This window comes from Chelonoidis abingdonii, chromosome 21, assembly GCF_003597395.2.
Source record: "Chelonoidis abingdonii isolate Lonesome George chromosome 21, CheloAbing_2.0, whole genome shotgun sequence".
In the NCBI taxonomy this organism is placed as follows: domain Eukaryota; kingdom Metazoa; phylum Chordata; order Testudines; family Testudinidae; genus Chelonoidis; species Chelonoidis abingdonii.
Window position 1 is genome coordinate 81442 of NC_133789.1, and position 17303 is coordinate 98744.

The following is a 17303-nucleotide window of genomic DNA, read 5'->3' on the forward strand; positions in this document are numbered from 1 at the left end:
AGACGTTTTGGAGCGTGAGCTTTCGTGGGTGAATACCCACTGCGTCTGACGAAGTGGGTATTCACCCATGAAAGCTCACGCTCCAAAACATCTGCTAGTCTATAAGGTGCCACAGGATTCTCTGCTAATTTTAAAATGTGAACAATATATAAAACACATAGTGTATGTATAGAAATAGAATGCATGTCTCAAGGACTAATGATGAGCTTAAACAACATACATGTCAGACCAGATTTAAAATATTAACTGCACTGAAAGACATTATGGCACTCAAAAAAGGTAGGGAAGAAACTATACCTTAAAAAAAAATAAAGGCAAGAATTCAAAGTCAGAGTTATATCACTAATTTAGTTAACATGGGAGAGAAAAACAGAAGTTACTCAAACAAACCTTTTGTGGTTTTTTGAAGTTCTGGGTGGGAAAAAAATGCTGAAAAAACAAGCTGATTTTATTTTCTAATGATTATCTCCAGTGGGTCACATCTGATTTCCTTTTCCTCTTTTAGAACCTACTTCTGCTCCTACAGAAAGCCATGGGAATCTGTCATGAAATTAGGAGCAGGATAAGTCTTTTGTGCTGTTTCCAGGTTGTTTTGTGATTGGGGTTTTGGGCATCTTTTGAGAGTTTAATTTTCTTAAAGGCTGTAGTGATACAAGAGATATTTGTAGCCTGTTTACTAGAAGTGATACCATTTTCCCTAGAAATGTTTATGGTCGTGCCATGTGCAAGAAAAAAAAAGTGTAAAAAACTTAGGTTTGCTATACTATCTTAAAGACAAAGGTTGAATTTGGCCTTCAACTCTGATTTTCCAAAAACAGGGTTTTACAGATTTAAAAAGAGAGATGTTTCAGTATCCCTCTAGAATTCCAATGGAAACATTTTTTTTAAAAAATGAAGCCAAACAACTTTTGCATATTTTACAACTCAAAACACAGCACCTTTGTGCTAAGGACACAACATAAATGCAAAATTGACAAACAAAAATTCATAGTTTAAAGCTGGAAGGGACCACTATTGTAGACTGACCCTATGCACAACACTGAACCTCGAAGAACTTCTCCCCATAATTCCTGCATCAAGCCCATGTCTTGTGATAGACCCAGACCATAACTGAAATTGAGTCTGTTTTCATTGCCCGAGCAGAGATGAATTAAAAAGCTAAATAAAGTATTTACTTTAAAACTCACCAAGCTGTATGCAGAGGTGCACTGTTTGACTGCAGGTTACATGCTTTTCCTTCTTCCCTCTTGTTTGTCTGACTCACTCATTCCATCTTGTCTGAAATTGAGCTATAATTCCACCAACTGCTCCAGATAAGCAATTCCACTGATTCTACAAGGATGCAGGGTTCCACCAGGATCAGGGCCCCAGACTTCAACTCTTTTGAGGGAAGGGCCATGTCAGCCTATATTTGTACAGCGTCCAACATAGTGGGACCCTGACCTTGATTGGTGGCCTTTTGGGTGTTATCGTAAAATAAAAGCTAAAGTAAATTAATTGAGTTATTTCAATTTTAATCTACTGTAAGGTTTTGTTTTTATACAGGTAAATGGATTTTTGTTTTCAGTTTTGTTTTTCACTTGATGGTGTGTGTCCATTTAGTTTTGGAGGCATGAAAACCTAAGACTAAACAAAGGCAAGTCAGCATCCAACTTCTGCTAACTGCTACCCCATGTTTGATGTTCATGGTGCTGTTTCCACTCTTCCAGATACAACAAGGTCAAAGAAAAGTCATGAAAAAGAGGGAGTGGAATACAATTTTGTCTCTAAGCAATCATTTGAGATAGATGTACAGCATAACAAGTAGGTTTGTTTTAACATACTGAAATAGTGTGGCTACATTTTCAACATGTTGCTTGTCAAGATGTATAGTATATACATACCTAGTTTACTGTAATAATGAGATGGGACAATTTTTCCAGTAAACTCTTGTTTTCAGTTTGAGTATAGACTCTCTCAAAGCCTGACTGAAAGGCAAGTCAGGAACAGTAAAGGGTTGGAAAGAGGCGCAGGAGGCAGAATCCAACCTTGCTACCTAATTAGTGGCAGTCCCATTAACTACCTTTACTGCTATTTTCCGGTACATGTATGCTGGCAAGTTTTATTTATTTATTCATTGTAATCATCTTAGACTCTGAATTTGGGAATGTAAATGAGCTATTGGATTATCCAGTCCATTTCCTGTTAGTGCAAGGTTTTACTATAGAATTTAAATCCGCCCCCAGAAGCCTGAAAATTAAAATTTCTTTCCTGGCTAACTTTGTACTGTTCTCTGTGGAAAACATGAGGTTTTCCCCTTCTCTATTTTTAGAATTCAGCTGCAATTACCATGACAGTTTTCCTTTAGTTCCTTATTTGTCAGCCGCACTGATTATCACTGATGCCCTGGGGAAACTGTTGCTATTAAGCCCCAAGAAGGATCACAAAAACATGCAGAGTTTTGTAGGTGCCCTAAAAGAGTGGAGTTTTTTGTTGAAATTGTGATGGTAACAGATAGAAACCAAACCAGTGCATAGAGCTCAGTTTGCTTTCCCTATCATAAACTAATAGTTTCAAGGTAGGTCAGATTTTGGTCCTACACAGCTTGGATGTGGTTTTCTGCAATGTTTGTAACATTTCCATCTTCCTTTGAGAACATCCAAATAAGGATACATATTCCAAGAGATTTTTCTTTTAGGATGTTCCAGTTGCTCAATATACTCCACAGGGCCCATGCTTATTTAGTGGTACTTCTGTATTTGTTACAGTGATTTTGTGCAAGAGAAAGGGGTTGACTTGTAATTAAGCCAGGGAAGCTGGGTTCTGTTAAGACTTTTGTGACCCTTGGCAAGTCACTTAACTTCCCTTTGCCTGAGCTTTCTCCATGGAGAGAGGGGATGTACATGTTAATTCCTTCAAAATCCTAAAGCATATTGAGAGCCTCAAATGGAAGAAGATTTCTGATTGCATTGTCTCAGTTTTCTGAATGCCAGACACTAGTTTTGTAAAGGGAGATACCCATAGGTGCTGGAACTAGGGTGCTGCTGCACCCCTGGCTTGAAGTGATTTCCATCATATACAGGGTTTACAGGTTGATTCAATGGCTCTCAGCATCCCCACTATACAAATTGTTACAACATCCCTGAAGACAACTTTTCATGGCTCCCTGGAACTAACAAATGTAACCTGTTTGGGGGGAAACAGTGGTCAAAGTTCTTCAGTTTCCTTTTCTTTGTGGCATATATTCATGAAGTATAAATACCTTAACTTTTTAGATTTGTTGAACATGGAGAATACAAAGAGAATCTGTATGGAACAAGCCTCGAGGCAATCCAATCTGTTATGGCCAAAAATAAAGTTTGTTTGGTGGACGTGGTACCCGAAGTAAGTATAGCTGTTTTTATAAAGTCATCTGATTCCAGGGGGGCATGGCAGCAGCGGTCAGAAATAAAATAAGCATGCTGCTGTAGCCAGCCACCTCAGTAAGTTAAAATGTTTGTGGCACAAAATCAAGGAAAGAAATTGTTGCAAATAACTAGTTTTGCCCCTTCCTCTGTTTGTGACCCAAACTATATTTTTCCATCTCTTATTTTTAGGTAGTCAGCAAACATGTTAGTTGAAGAAACTCAGCCTCTGAGCTGTTTTGCAAATTTTTCACTTTTCATTATCAAGGGCCTTAGCCAACTCCTTTTGAAATCTGTTGACTTCAGATAGCAGGATCAAGTGCTATTTGCAGTATGTGATTGGCCAGAGTCAGGTATTATTCCTGCTCTCTGATTGGATGACAAACTTTTAAAACAGAATAAAAACCTAACAATGAGAATAGTGATTAAAGGATGATAGAAAATACCCTTGTTTGTAGGCAAATTATGGGTTTCCCTATGAAGAACTGGCATTCCCTAAACATTCATGTGAAGAAAAATGGTGGTGTATAGCCATTCAGAATGTGAATGAATGTTCAGGGACATGGCTTTGCAGTATTTAGCCAGCTTTAAACATGGAAAATAGTCTGTTTCCCATGAGGAGAAGTAATAGAAGATGGAGTCTTTTCCTGTTGGGGTTACATATAGCCATGAGTAGGACAGAAAAAAACAGCATAATCTGATCTGCTTTGAAACTTGTTTGATCTGTTTATATTGCAAATCAAATTTAACACTAAAAAAGGCAAATATACTGTGTTCAAACAAACATGAACATTGTAAAAAAAGTTACTTGATGGAGCAAATAAAAAAAAAGTCCCAAAGCTTTGTAGATGAAAATGTATAATTCTTTTTTGAAATCTTTACTAGTGAACTATTTATTCCCTCTGCACAGATTTCAGCTGTCTGCATTGCATTATTAATTTACAAGCCATACGCAAGTATGGAAAACACAATATGGCTTTATGGTATCTTATATTTTACACCCTGTTCAATCTCTCAACTTTTTAAACTAAAGCAAGCCACTGTTTGATTAGTGTTCTCATACTGAGTGCCAGCCCAAGAATTGTGTCTGGTGGGAGAGAGGAGGTAAAGGTGGGGCATGTGTGTAGTCTCTCACACACAAAAAAAAAAACCCAAAAAAACCCCACCAAACCAACCAACCAACCAAAAATAACCCACATATTTGGGCTGCCTTCAGGTTAGCTAAGCAGAGGAAAAACCCAAAAAACATTTTCCTTCAGGTAAGAACAATTGTAAAGCCTTGCTTTGAACACTTGGGTTATTCCAACATTGCTCTGTTTTCAAACCTGAGACTTGGCTTAGCCTGTGTGAAGCTCTTGTTTCAAACAGTCCTACATTAAATGTGCACTAGAAAACTTTCAGTGTTCATGAACAGTGTCCATATGGGCCAGTTAGTAGGCAACATGCTGACATAGATCAGAATTTACACCCCAGCTAATGTGGACTAAGGCACCATGTAGACTGGGTCTAAATTTGAAGCTTTCCCTTTCCAACATACCTGCTAAGGACATAATCAGGTACCAGACTCCTCTTTTCTTAGTTTAAAAATAAAATAAAAATTGCATCCGTTTGTCTCTGAGATCCTATGCACATTAATTAGATGCTACCTTGCACCTTATCCATATCTGAGAGGATATTGCAGCTGTTCCTGTTTTCAGAACTTGGAACTTGTAAGGTTCCTCACCTAAGATTTTTGGAGACTAAGAATTGCCTAGTGGTAAAGGCACAAGAATAGGATTTGAAAGATCTAGGTTATATTCCTGGCAGTGCACTAACTTCCAGTGTACTCTTAGGCAAATCATTAGTGCCCTTAATCATCTCTCTCATGTGGGTGGTGTAAGAAGGATTTTTATTACCCTTATTTCAAAGATGGAGAAACTGAGGCTTAGTCTACACTTGGGGGTGGGGGGGGGAGGAAAAAAATCTAAGTTATGCAACTTTAGCTACATGAATAACATAGCTGAAGTCGACTTACTTAGACCTACTCACTGTGGTGTCTTCACTACGGTGAGTTGACTGTTGCCGCTCCCCCATCGACTCCGCCTGTGCATCTCATGGCGCTGGAGTACACGAGTTGATGGGAGAGCGCTTGGGGGTTGATTTATTGCATCTAGTCTAGATGCGATAAATCGACCCTCGGTGGATCAGCGACTGATCCAGCGGTAGTGTAGACATACCCTGAGACACTACCTCATTAATGTTTGTAAAGGGCTTTGGGATCTTCAGATGGAAGGCTGTGTATTAGGGCATTACTACAATAGAACTCTCATCTCACCAGTGCCATAGAAGCACCAATTTCCTGTTACATAGTATAGCTGCTGCAGCATCAGGTGCCAGCAGGTTAACCTTACATTTCTCCAATTTAATTAATCCACAAAGAATTGTGATATTGGGGGTCTCAGATAGCAGGCAGCTGGAACAGACATTTTTTGTCATTATATGCATCTAGTTCATGCACTCTCTAAACACCATATGCCTTTCTGTAGGTTGAGCTATGCTTAAACTCCAGGGCTGGCTCCAGGTTTTTTGCTGATCTAAGTGCAAAAAAAAAAAAGAAAAAGAAAAAGAAAAAAGGCAGAGGGGGGGGGGAAGAGTGCTGCCACTGAAGCAAACACCCCCCCCCCCAAAATGGGGTGCTGCCACCGGAGGGGGGGTGGGAGGGAAAGGCCTGCTGCCCCTTGAAAAGTGCTGCCTCAAGCACATCCTTGGAACGCTGGTGCCTAGAGCTGGCCCTGTTAAACACCAGCCTCCTCAGTTTTACAACTTGTCCCTGTGTGATGGCTTATAAAAAAAAACAAAAAAAAAACATCAAAGTTAATAGAAAAACAAACTCAAATACTGATGACAGCTGTAAGAGTGTATCCTGGGTTGAATATACTGTGGAGGTCACAGAAAGGTGTAAATGAAGAATTGTGCTGTGTCTTTTCCTCATATTTTGTCCTCTTTATGGAAAAAGGTTTCTGCTGGATTGTTCCTAAGCAAAGTAAATATCTTTGACTTCTCCTAGGATGAATAATGCTATTTACAGTCCCTGGTTAATTGCTCTACAGAAAGCAATGATGCTTGCCTGTCTTGTGAATCTAGCAGCTGGTCCAAGTGCTGGCTCAGCAGAACTGAACTATTGACTGTGCTGAGCCTTGCTGAACAAAAAGCAAACTGTGCCCTAAAAGCCCCAGTGTATTACATAGTTATTGCTTCCTATTAAGGACCTTGCCCTTGCAAGGTGAGAGTTGCAAACACATCCTCCTTTCCTGTGTAAGCCCACATGGAACTTTTCCCACCATAAACAGGCTCTGCATTCTCAGTCCTTCTGGTCACACAAAAAAGTGAGACCCTATCTGTAACTGTCACTGAGTACTTACTCCTCTCTTATGCTAGTGATTGGCCCAGGCCACATGTCTGGGATTAGGAAATAACTTTAAATACTCTTGTCAAAGCAAGTAGAGTTCAGTTTCTTGGGTTTTGTTCCATTTTTATTAAAGGAAAGGAAGGATAATTTGGCCTAATGGGCAAGTTATACCCTTTTCTCTTGATATCGCCTTCCCCTTTCTGTAAATATAATGCACAGCAAGATCTGTGTGCAATGACGCTGACATTTTATTTGTCTCCTTTTTTTAAGAATTAGATATAATGCTCAGACTTACAGTATTTTACAGAGTTTCAAATGAGAAATTTACAGTTGAAATTACTAAGAACAGTTGGAACAGATAATTGAAGTTTCATACATTAATTTATCATGTAAAAATTTTCCTTAACATACATAAAAAGCTCATGTATATTTTTACTCACAGGCAGTAAAGCACCTGAGAACACCAGAGTTTAAACCATATGTTATATTTGTGAAGCCTCTTGTTCCAGAAAAGAAAAAAAATGCACCATCTCCAACTTCAGAAGAAATCTCAGTCCCACTTGTAAGTATTTTAACCTCAGTTCTTAAGATACTGAAGAAACTATTTGGAATATTTTTTCGTAAGAGAAACCTGTTCCTCCAGCTGAGTGAGATAACATAACTGGCTCTAGTCTCATGATGGGAAGTCAGGTTGAGAGTTCTAAGTAGCTACATTAATGTGGCAATTCCCTGGGAACTGTTTTTGCCTTCGTCGGCTATGTCTCCTTGCTGATTGTTCAGTATGGACAGCAAAGCATCCTCCTACAGGACATGCATGAGATGTTCTTCAAGATAATGATATCCAACAAAACTCTGATTTGAGATTCAGTTTTTATAAGCTGCTACAGTTTTCAGAGCCCCCATGCTAAGGTGAATACGACTACCATTACTTTAGCTGCTATACTTTCATCCCATATATTAGTTGACTTAATTTTCCTGAAGCATGTTTTGCCTTTTCATACTACAAGTGTCTTCATGCTGCATTACTTTTCCTCAAACACAAGTAAAACAATAAACACAGTCGCTGACATAGTTGTTTCACTGAGTATTAGAGATATGAAATAAGCTACCCCCGGAGGCAGTTGTAGGAGAAAGTTGAATGTTTCTTGAAATCATTTAGGATTTGTTTCTGCAGTATGAAGAAGGAGTAGGCAGATAATCCAAGAAAAGTAAGCAAATTATTCAAGGTGATCATGTTTCTTGCACTTTTTTCTAGAGAAGGTTTGGCATAGAATGGGAGGCATAAAACATACAATTAGCAGACAACTTGTATCTGGGCGAGGCAGAAATCTGCTGGAGAGTCACTAGCAATCCTGTTTGTTTTGGTCCGCAGGTATAGTTTCTTCTTAGGAAGATTGTACTTTGTGTTTGGCTCTTACCATGTAAATCTTCTTGGGGATGGGGGTGTGGGGTTTGAGAAACAGGCTTGTTTTCAATTTAACACCCACCATGACTTGAACAGAGTTAGAACTTCAGAGAGAGATTCTGCCCCCTAAAATCTAACCGTGTCAGGAATGGAGGAGCAGGAGTAAGAATCTACTCTTTGTAGTCGTACAAAATAATTCTAGTTCACACCAGTGGAAACAACTAGTGTAGTCAGATTAGTTAATAACCTTGTTATTCTGCCACTGGCCAGCCTCCATGAGTACCCAGGCCACTTTTGCCTCATAACTGCAGAGTGAAGCCCAAGCTGATTAGGCTGTCCTTACATAACAAGCAGTTTAATCTTGCAAGGAAGAGGAAACTAAGCTGGTTGGTATTATCTCTTTAGAGAAATACCAACTCATTGTTCATTTATTTTGGTAATAAAGTGTGTGAGTTCACATGCACACTGCCTGTGGGATCCTGCAACATTTCCAGTGAAGCGTTCAGTGTTGTTGGGCTTGGACACATCTGTTCCACTGTCATTGTTTTACTTTTGGAGGGAGTATGGTTAGCACCTGAGTTTGACTAAGTGCGCTTTTGTTACTTTGAGTGCAATGCCATTTTACTTTTGTAACCATTTCAAAATCCCTCACTCACTCCTTCTATCCCTGAGGCCATATCACTCCTAGCATTAGCACCTTGCTCATCAAACTTGATAACAAGAATTCATTTTATCCTTTCACATTGGCAATAGCTTTTTTGTTTTATTTCCTTTCAAAGTAGTTGACAGAAGCTTGGGGAGGATACAAGGAGGCTAAAAAAGTCATTAGAAGGATTGAATGACTATTGCAAGTTTAATATCTTCTCACATATTGGCCTGCAGGATGAAGAACAGCAGGACATTATTAATTCAGCAGCATTTATCGAAGAGCAGTATGGCCATTTAATTGACACTGTGCTGCTGAAAGAAGACCTCCAGAGTGCCTATAATCAATTGAAAATTCTGCTAGAGAAGCTGAAGGAGGACTCATTTTGGGTGCCAGTGAGTTGGGTTAGATCATAACCTGCTCTCACATGTCAAAAGAAAAGCCTGTATAAAATGTGTTGTAAATATAAGGATTATATGAGGGAAAATGTCAGCTGCACTCCAAAACCGCCAGCTTGTCTAGCAAGTAACATGAAAATGTCATATCAGTTAAACTAGACAGACCCATCAGTCAGACGCTGACATGGGGTACCTGAACCACAGTTTTTAGTAGTGTCATTTAAAATGTTGAGTGCTCAGTGTAGATTGATTGGTAAAAATTTAGTGATTTTTAAGCTTTGTAAATACTTTGTGATGTAGAGTGAAACTTCACCTACTGTCTAAGGTTCCATCCTGCCAATGGGTATGGAAACAAGTATCTTAACTCAGACAAATGGTCCAAGAGTATGTAAGGGACAAAGCAGGCCTTGGAGATTAAATCTACATGGCTGCAAGATTTTTCCAAATACTTCAGGAAGTTTGGATATACTGAATTTTTTAGTGTATAGATAAAATGCAGATATATTAGGATTTTGGAAATCAATGACAGTTCATAATTCGCTAAATCTGCTATTGATAAATAGTACATTATGTATGTAGAAGTAACCGCTTTCCATTTGCCTGCCACTTATGATCTTTCCTATACATCAAATCCTTTAGCAATGGCTCCAAATGTAAGCCCATACTTATTTTTGTCTTAACAATATGAAGTTATTGTTAAGCAAAATCACTGAGACTGCCCACAGAAAATATTGTAACAGCATTTCATATAAAGTCACAGCTTTTCTGTAATGGAATCCGCTCCCCATTATGTGCTCTTCATGCCAAGCATAGTGTTGCAGCTCCCATACCAGGATAGCATCTCCTGCACTGGGTGCTGTGACAGTCTCTGTCAGGTACTTTGCCCTCTGGCTGGGTCACAACCTTTTAATCCACCCTTCCTGGGTCATAGTTGTCCAAACTAGGCTTCAAAACTGTTTTTAACAGAATCAAACTTTCTACCGTCTCTGGTGCTCTTCTTCAACCAGTTTCTTCCCCAGTTACTCAGAGTCCCTCCCAGGCCACTCTCTGCCTAGAGAGCTTTCCTCAGTCAGGGCTCTGCAGGAACCATCTTGCTCCTTGCCATCTCTTTCCCCACTTGGATCCCTTCAGGGCTTAAACCTGGGTCCTTTTATACAGCAATCACCTCATTCTTCTCAGGTGAAGCCCGTTCTGTACTCAGGGCTGGATTACCCCCGAGCTCTCCAGCCCACACAGCAAGCCACCCTGTTACATTTCCACTCCAAAAAAACAATAAGTAAAATGTTTCTCTTGTCTAGATTCAAAACAGTGTTCAATCACATTATTCATTCAGGGTCTAATATTGACCCTAATCTACTGAAAACTCCAGTGACTCTGTGTGGTTACTAGACCCCCGCCCCCATTCATGTGATCTTTCTATTATGTAAAGAGACCATGCATCTCAGTTTTTTTTAATGAAGTCCTTGGAACTTCTTATGGAACACATGAAATTTCCAGTTTTTCTTTTCATCTATCAAAATGTTCAGGTTTTTAATAACTACAGAATGTTTGTCCAAGATCAGTTCCACTCTTAAAGTGTTTTGTACACTGTTTCATTCTGATCAAGAAGTGAGCAGGTGCTTTGTGACAATCATTGGGCAGGGTCAGTGCTTGTCTTATGACCACATTGCAACCCAAGTCTAAGACAGAATCAGTCTGGTCAGTGCAAACCCCCTGCTCTGGCCACAGGAGAAAGTCCTGGTGGTTCTTCTGCTCCCTCCTTGCTATTGTCATTGGAAGGAAGGGGTGGCACTCAACTCTTCTGTGATTTTTCTGACCCAGGTAGCATAGAGCTATGAAAAGTGAGTCAATGCCAAGAAATTCAGTTTTTTCCTGACCTTAAGGTTACCACAAAAAACATTTGGGTTTTGATTTTGAAAATATGATCTGCTTAGCCATATGGTAAAGGGGAGAGCACTGTGATCAAATAAGTCTTGGCACAGAAGTTGATTGATTGACCAATTACTACAAGCGTATATTATTGCAAGTATCGAGTTTCTCACATAAGTCAACAAGTCTGTGGTAAAACAAATGAACCCCAGTAACATTATGGAGACCTCAATGAATTATAGAGTGGAGGAGAATTTCTAGTGCTGTGACTCTGAGGAGATGGGTCATTATTATATTTGAAAAGAGTCATATCACCTGGATGGAGTCAGGTATGCCTTATATGATCATAAGCAGGGCTTTCCACTATCCTTGCATGTTAAAGGTTCAGTCCATTCAGTGGAGCCCAGGCCGGAATTTGGCATATTAACATTTTATCGGGTCTTAATACCAGCTCACTAAATGCATAAACGTCTCTTGCGTCTTGTTTCTGTTGTAAATTTGAAACCAGCAGAAACTATGCTTCATGAAGAAATCCTGCTGTTTTCCATATTATTCATTTAGTACGTTATGTTTTATAGGGAAAAGTAAAATGACCTGCTAAAGGATCTTATAGTCTGGAGGTAGACCAAAAATACAAACTACCAACAGAAATATAGAACTACAATGTCTGAGACCAGTAAAGAAACAGAAATGAAAGTCCCCCTACTGGCCCCACCGTGCATACCACACAAAGAATGTTGTTAGACATGAGAATTACTGTTGCTCAAATCCATTTCCTGTCACTACAACTACTGAAACTCCCACAACTACATTTATATCCAGACCCATCTCAGTTCATGTACTTTAAGACTCCCTTTTGCTTCCAATAGTCAGTGACCCAGATTGCACGTATCCAGTTCCTGAAAATGTTAAAAAGTCTCTAAAAAGACACTACCCAGCATGAGCAACAATCATCTTCTTACTGATAATTTTACTTAGTAATAAAACTGAAGTTATGGTTGTGCATGATTTGGAGGCAGGGAGGCAGGCTTGGGTTTCCACATAGATGTGCCCCCATCCTATGTTCCCCTCCCCACCTTCCATCTCTGAATGGAAAAAATTATCATTTTTACATCTATAGGGAATGTATTACACTTATAAAAGCTATATAAATACTTAGCAGAGACAAGGGGACCTGGGACTGGATGAGCATGGAAAGGTAGCTGGGACCTATGTGGATATGCAGAAAATTCAGGCAAGGATTTGGGTGGGAGCCCTAGTACATGAGCCAAGAATCAGAACTGAGGTTGTCAGGTCCAGCTGACAAATCTCTCCCCTAGTGGACATACAGTCTCCATGGCCAAAGCAAGTTTTGTTTGAAGTCTGCTCCTCTCACTGTCCTCCTTACCTAGTTAGCTTCAACAGAAGGAGGGATAATGGAAGTCTTACAACAAAAATTTCCCCAGGAAACCAAGATTGTGAGTTGAATTTTCAAAAGTGACTATGAGGTACAAACAGCAGAGAATCCTGTGGCACCTTATAGACTAACAGACGTTTTGGAGTGTGAGCTTTCGTGGGTGAATACCCACTTCTTCAGACGCAGGTAGTGGAAATTTCCAGGGGCAGGTATATATATGCTAGCAAGCAAGCTAGAGATAACGAGGTTAGTAGGTTCAATCCCCATCAAGATCTGGACTAAACAAAGACTGTGAATGTTGCCAATTACAGAACCAGTTTCTCCTCCCTTGGTTTTCACACCTCTACTTGCTAGAACAGGGCCTCACCCTCCCTGATTGAACTAACCTCGTTATCTCTAGCTTGCTTGCTAGCAATTATACCTGCCCCTGGCAAATTTCCACTACCTGCGTTCTGAAGGGGTATTCACCCACGAAAGCTCACGCTCCAAAACGTCTGTTAGTCTATAAGGTGCCACAGGATTCTCTGCTGCTTTTACAGATCCAGACTAACACGGCTACCCCTCTGATACTATGAGGTACAAGTCCCCTTGAAAGTCAGTGGGAGTTGTGTGCCTAAATCACTTAGGCCAGAGCTATGCTAGAAAAGGTTTGCTGGTATAGCTAGAATGGCAAACTCTACTTGTATAGACAAAGCTTATACTAGGGAAAAGATGCTTCCTCCTCCCCCCAATCCCATGCCAGTATAACTGCATTTACATTAGAGTCTTGGCAATACAGACATTGCAAAAAGTGACAGTTCAAACTGACATTATACTGGCAAAAGTGTCTAATAGAGACCTAGCCTAAGGTGTAGAGGAAAACTCCACCTTGTACCCTCTTTGAGGAAGACACCTTCTCAGGCTGCTGGGCCTGCAGTGGCCTGCCAGCGAGAAGCTCTGGACTGCCAGATTGGTTCCTCTCTGAAAAACCACAAATGGTTTGCCAGAGAGAAACCGTGAATCCTCCATGCCAGGATCACAACCTCTGAGTGTCCAGCCGCTTTGCCTGCAAGTCTTTCGGCACTCTGCCTCACCCACCACGTCCCAGACGCGGCAGCTCACAGGCAGTGCTGCTGCATAAGCATAGCTGGTAGTTGAGGCACCCTCTCTATTTTATAATTTAAATTTTATAATTTAATATTTTATAATTTATAATTTAAGCTCACGCTCCAAAACGTCTGTTAGTCTATAAGGTGCCACAGGATTCTCTGCTATTTTATAATTGTTGAGCATAACTCTTTGAAAGCAATTTTAAACTGAAGAGCAAAATTTCACACCAAGTGACTTTGTGAGACTATCAGATGGAAAGATGGTGCCTTTGTGTAAAATAATCAATGCCTCTGTAGATTTATTGCAGATTACTAACAGCTTTAATAAATCCAGCTAGATATGATAAAATATATACTGTGTATCACCATGAACAAGGGTGTAGGTTAGATGAAACAGCCTTCTCTGTGCTGTAAAATAATATCATCAGAAATCTACTCAATGCAGGAATTACTATCAGAACACTTACAAAATGGTAGCAGTAAAAGTACAACATAGTTTCAGTTCGCTTTATTGTCCAGTAGATCCCAATAGAGGCAATAGTTGCTAAAAGAACCAAGACAAATGGAAATGTGCAGATTTTGTAAAATATTTAAAATTACAATAACTGAAAACATTTCATGGTCTAAATTGGTATCAAACACCGAGCTACAATGTCTTCTGCAGTGTGGTTCCTGTAATAAATGATCTTTGCCTCCATTTCTATCCTGTGCAGGCATCAAACCCTGTAGTTAAACACAATTGCCTTTTTATTAATTTGGGAGAATTGTGATGTGAGTTTTTTAGGTGCAGTTTTATTTGTAAATTCAAAATAAATTATGGCAAAAGTAGACATGTATGTGGTGAAGATTTTAGGGCTGGAGTGGGGAGTTGCACTTTTATAGGAAAACTGCATTCATTCAATGCTCCATTTTATTTTACAATCCTAAGAAAACATCAGCCAGTTGTAATATGTATCCTTAACAGGCCATCAGACTTTCAAGATGTGCTAAGTGTCTGCTGTATTATCCATGCCTGGTGTAATCTCCTGCAATTAGGAAAGAAAAGGGAGGGAGGGGAATTGAAAAAAAATCAGTTCCTAATGGAATTGCAACTCAAAGTCTTGACTCCATGAGGAGTTATGCCTGAGGCTCCAATTCAGCACAGTACATTAGCACATTGACTTCAGCAAAACCTAAACGTGTTCATATATTTTGTTGAATCAGGGCCCAAGTGTGAGGTCTACAGATTGGGCATCCTGGGACATAGAATCATAGAATCATAGACTTTAAGGTCATTAAAAGGATAAAGAAATTATTTGTGAATCTCTCAGATTTTACAAACATTTTAGGACATTTATTTAATCTTTTTGCCAATTTTGTCCTTTGGCAAACACCAATTTCGTCCTTTTTGCATTTTGAGTGCATTATGAAATGAAATTTTGCCTCATCTTGCCAGTGCCCCTTGTTTACTCACCAGCCCCATGATGTCAATCATTATATAAAGGCCAAATTCTGCCCCTAATAAACCAGCTATTCACCAACTAACCTAATTTAAAATTTCATTTACTATTTAGAGCGCAAGCATTTCTGCACCAACCAGGACCTGTGGAGAGGGGGTGCAGGGAACTGAATGATGATAGGCAGGGTCCCAACTGAATGGGTCCACTGGGGAGTTGGGAGGTGTTTGTACTGGCACCAGCTGAGGGGCTTGTAGGGGAAAGATTTCAGCTGGCTGGAATAGGAGCAAATGGAAGAAGGTGGCAATGTCCAGGCTTCAAACACATTGCTGGAACAAATTCCAGCTGGAGTGGTGGTTTGCGGGCCTTGTAGGACCAGTTGAGAGAAGAAAGGATTGTGAATCTCTCTCACTCTGTCTCTCACACACACACACCCTTTCCCCATCCATACAGACATCAGTTATTTCAGTAGATGCCATGTTTAAATGCAAGCTTCCAGGTCCCTCAACAGTCCTGCATTTCATGGGTGGGTAGGCACCTGGCAGGATTTGGACCAGTCTCTCCTAGGTATTATGTACATGCACTGACTGCAGGACGGGTAAAATACACACAAATCAGGCCACATCACTAACACCACTATGTGACAGCAACATACAGTTTTAGAAAATAGATAAAGCCAAGACACAACTGTATACCTAGCTATCCCGAGAAGCAATGAGATACCGCGTGGTATTCCGGATATAGTGCCGTGAATTCTGCCAAGGAGAAGGAAAGAGTATAGATTTGTCAGTGACACTGATTATCTATTAAAGTGAATATTAGGATTTTAATTAAAACAAGTACACTGTCTGATCATGATGCTTTTTTTCCCCTTTAAACACTTCTGCATCCTGTTTCTTCAGTACTTACGTTTCTGCAGTGCAGTGATGAGTTATTAATGGGCTTAATCTAGTCTCTTGTGGATTGCTCATCCATGGTTTCTGTTTTATTAGTAGTTAGTGTAAATGCCTGAGGCCAAAAGTAGACCCGGATTTTGGATTCTTCTGATTTGGACATCTCAGCATGAGGTATCTTGGGTCTAATTTTCACATGTGCTGTCTCCCATAATTCTAGTTAAAGCCATGGGGAGCTGAAGGTGCTCGAGTTGGGCATCGAATAGCAGAAGCCACTTTTGAAAATGTAGCATTTTTAATCCTGATTAAAGCATGTGTTTCTGAGCTACCAAAAATGTGCCACACCTCTCACGAAACAAGGAAAGACATAGACCCTACTACAGAAAGCCCACATTCTAAATCATGTATTTTACTTAATTCCTGCCTAAAACCTTGATACAGAATTCTGTTAGTCTTCTAAATTTCCTAGAGCTGAAGTACCAGAAGACTAAGGGTATCTGGAAACCCAGGTCTTGCTTAACCCTTTTGACAGTAATGCAGCATACAGGAGGGTGTAATGGGCCTCTGAATCATCTTCAGTAACTGAGGTATCCCAAATGGGCTCAGCAACTTCATTTTAAAATGAGAGACAGAGACATGACAATTAGTCTGTAAACTAAATAGCCTTCCTTCAACAATGAGCTGCAGCTGTTCCATAACTTTGTTTCCTTCTCTGTAGGGAATTTTGTGGCATTGTGATTTTTACTGCATGCATAAGCAGTGACTTAAGGGAGACAGTTAATTCTGTGACAGAGAAATTGGGGTTAGCAACTTTTTACAATTAGGGGAGAGGACTATGCTTTCAAAGCAGTGTGTGGGAGAAAATACATATACAAACCCAATTCACTAATAACAGGGCTTATACACTCTTCTCCCACACTCTGCTTAAGAATTTACCCCAGGTTCTCAAATTCTTCCAATGCTGAAAAAAATTAATTAACTGAAAGTCAGGAGTTGCTTTGACTGAAAAATATAAAGTCTTAGTTCCACTCTGGAGAGTGGCACATAGATTATGCCCCAAAGAATGGAATTGTGCCTATAACCTGCTGTCTGGGCTCAGAACATCCCTCAGGTAAATCATGTTTCAGGTGTTGCTAAGACTGCAACATGAGGCAGCTCTTCTTCCTCTTACGATATGATGCAGGAAGCAGATGGAGTCCTTGGAAAATTCTTGCAGAATGGAGGAGCTATGAGGAGAGAACTAGCATAGATACATGCACCTGATTTTTTTATAACTTTCTTTTCATTGTCTCCATCCCATTGCAAACTGAATTAAACATCCTAATAAAAGGAACTGGTTGTGGGGAAAGTCAGTAATTTACAGCCTGCCGGTGTGAACACAACATGAGCCTCTAACACAGG

General features: G+C 39.9%; 1 protein-coding gene across 1 annotated transcript in view; it reads left to right on the forward strand.

The window, feature by feature from the left end:
• MPP3 (MAGUK p55 scaffold protein 3) overlaps positions 1–10446 on the forward strand; it is a 56497-nt gene extending 46051 nt beyond the window's left edge. The window contains exons 16-19 of the mRNA XM_032772687.2: positions 1710–1803; positions 3255–3363; positions 7214–7333; positions 9059–10446. Of these exons, the coding sequence (XP_032628578.1) occupies positions 1710–1803; positions 3255–3363; positions 7214–7333; positions 9059–9238 (503 nt within the window). The 3' untranslated portion in view covers positions 9239–10446. The remainder of the gene's footprint in view (positions 1–1709; positions 1804–3254; positions 3364–7213; positions 7334–9058) is intronic.
• The last annotated feature ends 6857 nt before the right edge of the window (positions 10447–17303 follow it).